The following is an 8,668-nucleotide window of genomic DNA, read 5'->3' on the forward strand; positions in this document are numbered from 1 at the left end:
GTACCTACCTATTTCATGAATTTTTGGTTATGTACTATTTCCTTGAAATCTAATCTGTATACCTATGTATAGCTGGTACAGTTCTAATATGAATGACCTTAGCTCTTATAAAAATAGAGGTTTATTCAATTAATAACATACACTTTACCTACTTACATACCATTTCAACTTCCAGCTATTCTAAATTTGACCTCGATTGTTTTTTTTTATACACTTTTAACACACAACACGTTTATTGTCTGTTTTTACCAATATCCCCCTTTGTATTTGTAATCAAATCCACAAAACAGTGCACATAAACTATCTTAACACGATTTTTTGCTATTTTCCTTCAAAAAATCACGATGTGTGTCCACTATCAGCCATTCAACTCAAACGTCAAAGAAAACTCGTAGATAATTTTAGCGCCATCTACCAGTTTTATTGCATAACTCAGCAATAATCCCAACATGAATATTTTTTCACGATTGAATTAGGTAATTTCTGTTTAGCAGCACAGTTACTTTTATTTATCCGCCGATAGATGTCACTCCAAAAAGAAATTAATTTACTAAACATTCTATATGTATACATACGAACCCGTCGCTTGCGACGAAGGGCTCGACGAGCGAATTGACCCATAGACACAGCAGAGTTTCTCGCCGGGTCTTCTCAGTGGGTCGCGTTTCCAATCCGGTGGTAGATTCTGCGAAGCACTGCTCTTGCTAGGGTCAGTATTAGCAACACTCCAGTTTGAGCCCCATGAACTCACCTACATGTTAGGGCGAAGCTGAAATAGCCTCTCAAGGCTATCAGCAAATAAAAAAATAAGGAAGCCTAAGTACTTAAGCTTCGAGGTCCATGATATGCGCTGCTCGAAGAGGGAAATGGGGAAAATGCCGTTGCCTGATACGGTGTGGCATAGTCGAAGTATTGGGAAGGCGACCTATTTTAAAGACCACGGCTGCGTTTTTCATGTCAATGCATTCCATTTCATAGTCCGCAATTTCTCGCCGGATTTTGCGGGTCGCGATTCCGATCCAGTGGTAGATTCTGCAAAGCATTGCTCTTGCCAGCGCTAATGTTAGCAATTCTTTCAGGTTGAGCCCGTGATCTGACCTACCCATTCGCGCATAGCTGGAATAATCTCTCTGGTTACCAGCGAATAGGTAGGAAAAAATAAGAGGCTCGTAATAAAATAAAAGAGTTTGCAATAGTTATACATCCATTTATTATTCAGAATTTAATACTGTATTATATAGAGGAAATGCACTTCTCAGAAACATTCAGAAGACTTCCTTTGGGACAATTTGATAGGAGCTTCTCTCCTTTTAATTTTTATTTTAAACAATAATACAATCATGAAGATCTGCATTGCCACATACTTAAAAATCTATGTATATTTTTCACTAACGCATTTATTTGAAAATAAATTCTATAAAAGCACGAAAAGTACAATTACTTATGAGATATTGGGTAAATAAAATTTAGTAAATCAACAACAACATAATATAATCTAACTGTTTATACTGCCGCTGCCATAATTTGTCAACAACATTTTTCATCACAATAAAATGAAACAAAATGAAAAAATAGATATAAAGATGAGTTGGTGACCTCACAGAAAGGTGTTTTGACACATATCTAACATAGTGAATACAAAACGTATTTTTTTTATGGAAAACATATAGCGAGATAGAGAGATATACTACCAATATAAAATACAGACAATTCATTCAGTCAAGTGGAACATGTACAAAATATTTTATATTTATTAATAAGAAATAATCAGTCTTGTTTAGAGAAAACATTTTGTCAAAACGTGTTTCCGCACGCCTTGATATTATGTATATCACAATACAATATGTCAGATATGGTGTCATCCCTTCTCTTGGACGTAACTAACGTACATAAATTGCCTGCTACGCTACTTAGTGTTATTATCACAGTTGTTTAGTAGAGGTGGGTGCGCTAGTACTTTGTACATAATAAATATAGGATTCACCTGCAATCAGCGACCGTTTAACTAGACTCTTGTAGACATTAAGACTCATTCACTTTATATCTAGCTTGGCCGTTCAATGGATCATGCTATGTCAGAAACAGATCTGATGGAATAGCAACATAAAATACCGATAGGCTAGTATTTTCATCTTTGAGACGAAGAATAAATATACATTTTATTCACACTTTCTTTGCAGTCTTTCTCTTATAATGTACATAAATAATGCGAATCCCGAATCTTTCGAAGTTATAAAAACGAGATCCACAAACACGTTGTTCACCCCTAAAACTGTTATTATTCAACCCTTTTCTACATCCTACAACAGATGCATTTTAAACATTGAGATAATAACATTTACGTCCCCATCAACTGATTCAATTTTGTCACCGGACAGTTATGGAAACTAAATTGAATAACAACAAATTACCGAGTCTTATATCTAAATATTTTATTCGTGAACGAGTTGCGAGCTCTGTCACAAACCTATATGAAATTTGTTAAATAGTCAAAAAATATTTCGTCTTGTAAACACATTCCAAGCCCAGCATGCATTTTAGCATTTTTATTTTAGTAATAACAATTGACCAACGCAACGACAGGTTATTTAATAGTAATGAAATATCACAGATTCTTTTCATCTTTGAACATGACGGGATCAATATAGGTTCAAAGTATTATATGAACCAATTTCTATTAGTCATGGAACCCATTATTGAACAAAGGTACAGTAAATGAACCACTCAAATAATGTCAAATACTCAAAAAAACAGGCCACTTATTTTTCTAAAGCAATTAGCAATGTATTTGAAAATTTTACTCTCAACAGCCTAATCTTCCTAACTTAAATGCATGACGACACATTTACATCCTTTCAATATATCCTTAAGACTGTATGCGTTGTCTGGGATCAATTGACACAGACTATAGTAAATTCTAGGCATAAAATCCAAGTACACTATAAAGATCTAATCTTTGATAAAAAAATAACTTCTAAATCAGTGACTTGAAATGTCATTGACATCACATTACTTAAGAAAAATATTCACAATTTTATCTGGCAATACAGATTGTTATTATAAATTACAAGCATTTCTTTCAATGCTTCTTTATAACAATTACTATTCGTTTCTTATTACTAAGTCCCACGTTGTCACTGGATTTAAATTAACAAATAAAATAATTTATATTATAAAATACTTTCCTCCGCAATTTCGTTAAATTTTTTCTATAATCTTCTACATGTTTCGTGCATTTCGTACATCATACAGACATTTTTAAAGAAAACAAGGGTTTCCACGATTACACATAAGAGTGGTACCCATGACAACTACTCTAACAAATATAATGATTAATCCTAAATGTGGAACTGCGTTTTTATAATTTAATTTTGTTCCACTAAATCTTAGATATTCTGGAAATGAACTGTATTGGCCATTTAAATTTTTGCTGCAGATCAATAAAATATAGTTTTCTCAATGTTTACAAAATTCTGTGTTTTTGGAATATAATTGTAATTTTTCGAACTCAAATTATAATTGCATTTAAAAATTGTGAATCAGGCCAATGCAGTGCAGAATACTAATATATCTTACGAAACTAACACACACATTTATAATTTGAAGAAATTCAATACGGGAAGATAAGAAAATTCCCCTCATCTCAAATGTATTACATTTAAATACAAACACCAACAGCTACAAGCATCTCATTTGTGAATTAAATAAATTGTATTTGTAATTTTACCCCTTTACTGTACTCAGATCTTGAATGATAAATTTAATAGGAGCACACAAAGTTAAAATGTTCTTTTGAATCATTTGATTATTAATATCTCCCAATGATAATGTAATATATTAAGTAAACAAGAGCAGAGATGAACGAATTTTTAAAAACAGCAAAAAGTATTAACTTGAAATCATATTACTGTTGAACAGGGGCTGCATATAGTAGTGGCCCTGGGGGCAAGTGCGGGTAGGGAACACCAGCGCCCACGGCAGCTTGATATCCACAGGGTCCGCCCCCACCGACACCACTACCGTAAAATTTTCCACCTAAAAAAACAAATTTTAGTCATACATATACATACACTGAGTTAGGGCACACTAATCAAAACTAACATTAGTGTTCATATACTAATTACATACCAAGCATATCCTGATGATGTGGATGCACCTGTGCGTAATGAGGAGGTGTTGCAAAATGTGGAGGTGGGGAACCAAATGAAGAACCAGAGCCACTGGCTTTGTTGCCATTTGTACCATTGTTACGATATTGTTGCCCATTATTACGTTGGTCTGCAGAAATAAAAAAATTGAATGTAAACATTTTTAACATTATTTTTCACTTTCATTACATATTATTAAATATTACTCACTGTTGAAAGGCCGTTGACCATATCCATTTTGGTTGTAAGTATTTTGGTAACCATTGTTATATCCACCTTGATAATTTCCCATGGACTCGAAAACATTGGGGCTTGGGAAAGGTACTTGTTTCTGATAGTTGTTTTGTCTGTAACTCTGAATTCCTTGGTTCTGGTTAGAAAATCGTGGTGCCTGTTGGTTCATGCTACGATTTTGGTACATGTTTTGACCATCTTCAATGTTGCCATTGGCCATTTTGTTGTTCCATTGGTTGCTCATTTGCTGTGGTGAGTTGGATCCACTATTTTTATCCTTGCGTTGTTGCCAGCGATTCCGACCTTCAGAAAATTTCATAATGCTACTTCACTTTGCCAAATACAGAACTAGGAAATTATTAAAAAAAATAGTATTTAATTTATACCTGAATTATTGTTATTATTTCTAGCCATATCAGCTAATTTAGTTGGAGGATTTTGTCCAGTCTCCCGAAGTACTGCAAGCAGACCTCGAGCTTGGCGGCAATCACCACTCGTGAAGTATGTATATGCAGTTCCAGATTGTTGGCACCGTCCAGTACGACCTAGGATAATTAGGAGGTAGTTGCAAATTTTCAACCTTTTTCATAATTTTTTATATTAAGCTAATAATTTTTAAAATCACATGCTTTTAATTATTATAATAATGACCAACTTGTGATTCACTGTGATTGTATCGACAAGAATTACTACAGCTATTCTTGCTGCATCAGTCACTCTTCTTTATTAACATTCTGATTTGTAATATGTTGTATTCACTAAAGGTTACATTGTGTTACAGATGTAAAATAGCAAATGTAAAGTTAGATCAATATGTTGTTATTACAAATTTTGAGTCATTTGATGTAAGAAATTAAACATTATGCCTAAATCTAAAAACTATAGGCCCCATGGATTGTTTAACTCAGTGGATCTATATTTGTAAAACACCAACCAATTCTATGAATATAGTCTTCCGAAGAGTTAGGGTAGTCAAAGTTTACAACAAATTTGACATCTTCAACATCAAGACCACGAGCTGCGACATCAGTAGCAATCAGAATGGTTGTTGAACCATTTCTGAATTCTGTAAGAACAGCATCACGTTCAGGTTGGGATTTGTCACCATGAATAGCAAGTGCTTTATATCCACTGCGTCGAACTGCACGTGCAATATCATCCACCTAAAACAAAGCAGCAATGCAGATTTTGTTGCAATTTAAGGTTTAAATATGATTGAAGGAAAATAATATACCTTTTTCTTTGTCTCTACAAATACAATTACTTTATTTTCTTTTTCAGAAGCAATTTCTTTTAATAAATTAGTTAATTTTACTTCCTTCTCATGCTCTTCACAAATCTCAATAATCTGTTTGATGTTGTTGTTGGCAGACAAGTTTAGGGAGCCAATATTAACTTTGATGTAATCGGTCAAGAAATCTTCAGCCAAAGCCTGTATTTCCTTAGGCCATGTGGCAGACCACATCAGTACTTGACGGTCAGGGCGAATCTGTTCAATTATCTTACGGATTTGAGGTTCAAATCCCATGTCAAGCATTCTATCTGCTTCATCCAGAACTAAATATGTGCAGCGTCTTAAGTTAGTAGTGCCTCGTTCAAGGAAATCAATTAATCTTCCAGGTGTGGCAATAACAATCTCAACACCTCGCTCTAAATCTCTGGCTTGTGGTCCTTTTGGTGAACCTCCAAAAAGGCATGTGTTTCTTATGCAACCACGAGCACTGTAAGCCTGGGCTACTGACTGGATTTGCTGTGCCAGTTCTCGAGTAGGTGCTAAAATAAGCGCAATTGGCCCATCTCCTCGCTGAATGCGCTGTTGATGAACAATATGCACAGCCGCAGGCAACATGTAAGCTAAAGTTTTTCCTGAACCAGTAGAGGCAATACCAACCATGTCACGTCCTGATAAAGCTATTGGCCAACCTTGAGCTTGAATACCAGTGGGCTCTATCAAATTTGGCTGTTCCTTAATAGTGCTCATAATGTGGTCGGGGAAGTTTCCTTCCTCAAATAATTGGTTAGGACGTGGGATATTATTGCCACTAACTGTAATCTCTTTTGTAACACGGAATCTTTGCACATCATCCTCAGAGCGAGCATCTACATTAACATGAGGCTTGTAAAAGTCTTTCTGAATGGGTTCTAATTTAGTTAGATCCCACATTGGCTTCAACAAGCTATCACCAGGATGTTTTGCTTTTTTGCTCTGTAGTTTGCGATCATTCAAAGAATGTTGAACAGAGTTTGGACTGTAAGATTGCCTAGGAATAAATTCAGGCTGCTCATTCCCATAGCAATTCTGGTTGTTGTATGTTTTAGGCCCATAATTCTTGTTATAATTTTGTTGTTTAGGACCGCCAAAATCATTTTTATTGCCATATTGCATATTTCCTGGTGATTTGTCTCCATTAAAGTTGTTTTTCTTTGGAGGTTGGTTACCATTGTTAAAATTATTTCTGGGTCTAAATTGTTTTGGACCACCAAAATCATTCTGATTACCATCATTTTTAGTATTATAATCATTCTTTACTTCATTAAAATCATTTCGAGGTCTGAAGTTTTTGTTCATCATATTAGGTCTTGGTCCAAAGTTTTTAGGTCCTCCAAAATCAGGAAGACCTTTAATGTATGGAATTTTACCGAATTGTTCATTGCGGTCTGGCTGAGGCCTGAAACTATTATTTTGCATTAACATTTTTTTAATAAACACCATGCAACGTGTGCTTGTGGAAAGATTAGGAATTGATTTTTTTTAAATGAGAAAATGCTTTTTAACCTTTTTCGTTTTGTTATCAAATTCCATGCATCTAAGTTGTTAACATTTTGTGATGAGGACCTTTCTTCAGGATTAGTAATCATAAACTGTTTTCAATAAACCAGTTTTAATATTATATACATTAATTAGAAGATTTGAGTAATTGACATTTAACTAAAAATACATTAATTACCAACGCTTCGAAAAATAGAAAAAAATACAAAAAGTAGGTATGTATATAAGTTATTCGACTTTCGGACGTTATAAATTTGTTTGCTCTGTCGAGTGAACTCCAACTTCATTTCACTATTATGTTAGAAAAATCTAGTAAGATCGAAGAAAGGCGTAAATTGAGTATTGATTTTCGGACGAAGGTTCGTTTGCGCGATGCGCCCATTATGTATCAGCTGCTCAGCTGGGCAAGCTAAACAAAATGGCCGCCGCAAAAATGTGACTGTGCCGTTCAACCATGAGTAAATAGAACTATTAAAAATAGAGATTTTAACACAAAACAGTAACAATTTCTTACATCGGATGTTGATTGTGAAACCCGTTGTACTGCATTTTGATGGTGGACAATCGATTTATTAGCTTCGAAGGGCTTTACGGTCGAGTTGGTATCTGGAACAAATCGTAGAAATCCGCATAAGAAATCGTACAACTAGCACTATATAATTGTTCAAATCATTAGAGCACAGTGAAAATAAAATTACCTCTCTTATGAGAGAATTTAATTTTTTTTAGAGTGTGGTCATTCACGTATGACCCTCTCCAGACCCCGCAAACGAACAACTCAACAATGGCCGCTCGCTGCCGGATTGCACAGAGGGATTAACGATCGGGTTCTGAAACAGGAAATCAATATGAACAACAGCGAGTTGCCAGATACAAAAATGACCACGCGTCTCTTCAGTAAATCGACTGTTTAATGTTTAAATTAATACAGTTTTAAACACTGCAGTCCGAATTAATCCGCAGTTTCCCGTCTAAATTATCCGCTAAATATATATACTGCTCAACGTACATATATAATATTATAATAACATGTAAGCAGAAGCATTTCTAATTCTTATTTAGGGACTATTTCGTTTGCATAGCCTTTCGTCTGTAGAAATGAAATGAAAAATGAAGGATAGAAAACGATTTTTTAGATCTAGTTATGACTGACAGTTTATTCAGCAGCCATTTTAGAAGGGCACTGAGCAAATTTTGCCATAGGCAGCGGCTGATAGGTGGCCGAATTTATACTGTGGATGTCTATGTGCTCTGGTAACCACTTAACACCAGGTGGCCCTGAGTTCGACCAACCATTTAAGCAATAAGAAAGACTGATTCCACGGACTGCCAGATTTATTGTATGATGACCTCGGAGGGGATCGGACGTCGGGTGTAAGAGTGCAGGGGAGTCGTTTAGTGGGTGGGTCCTAAAATCCTTGGGCCCGCGGTCTGCTCACAACACCATGCAGACCGTTGAGTCTCACATACCCCGCGCGCCCCTTTTGCGCGGGGACCTCGTAGGAGGTTCGGCCGT

General features: G+C 35.4%; 2 protein-coding genes across 4 annotated transcripts in view; both read right to left on the reverse strand.

Moving 5' to 3' along the window:
* Pdk1 (Phosphoinositide-dependent kinase 1) overlaps window positions 1-387 on the reverse strand; it is an 86,145-nt gene extending 85,758 nt beyond the window's left edge. The window contains exon 1 of the mRNA XM_089730985.1: window positions 161-387. The gene's annotated coding sequence lies outside the window, so the exon portion shown is untranslated. The remainder of the gene's footprint in view (window positions 1-160) is intronic.
* Window positions 388-1,192: 805 nt separating this feature from the next.
* On the reverse strand, window positions 1,193-7,913 carry LOC114249623 (uncharacterized). Of its 3 annotated transcripts, none has more exons than XM_028183260.2 (8): window positions 7,851-7,913; window positions 7,667-7,758; window positions 5,617-7,051; window positions 5,317-5,545; window positions 4,769-4,927; window positions 4,359-4,685; window positions 4,129-4,278; window positions 1,193-4,035 (listed from the first exon to the last, which is right to left on the reverse strand). In XM_028183260.2, the coding sequence occupies exons 2-8, from the start codon at window positions 7,699-7,701 to the stop codon at window positions 3,905-3,907; spliced, it is 2,466 nt and encodes an 821-aa protein (XP_028039061.2). In that variant the 5' UTR covers window positions 7,702-7,758; window positions 7,851-7,913; the 3' UTR covers window positions 1,193-3,904. The 3 variants fall into 3 exon arrangements, with proteins under 3 accessions (XP_028039061.2, XP_028039060.2, XP_089587112.1); XM_028183259.2 differs by having other exon boundaries at window positions 5,617-7,057; XM_089730986.1 differs by lacking the exons at window positions 7,667-7,758; window positions 7,851-7,913 and having other exon boundaries at window positions 5,617-7,110.
* Between the last annotated feature and the right edge of the window lie 755 nt (window positions 7,914-8,668).

The sequence above is a fragment of the Bombyx mandarina genome, chromosome 11, assembly GCF_030267445.1.
Source record: "Bombyx mandarina strain Sakado chromosome 11, ASM3026744v2".
Lineage (NCBI taxonomy): Eukaryota > Metazoa > Arthropoda > Insecta > Lepidoptera > Bombycidae > Bombyx > Bombyx mandarina.

Bases quoted from the DNA above. Each gene is read 5' to 3' on its own strand.
- LOC114249623 (XM_089730986.1), bottom strand. From the start codon at position 7,095: ATGGTGTTTATTAAAAAAATGTTAATGCAAAATAATAGTTTCAGGCCT. The intron at 4,928-5,316 runs GTTGGTGTTTTA...TAATTATCCTAG, and splicing joins AGACTATATTCATAGAATTG to GTCGTACTGGACGGTGCCAA. The intron at 4,279-4,358 runs GTGAGTAATATT...TTATTTCTGCAG, and splicing joins TGGTCAACGGCCTTTCAACA to ACCAACGTAATAATGGGCAA.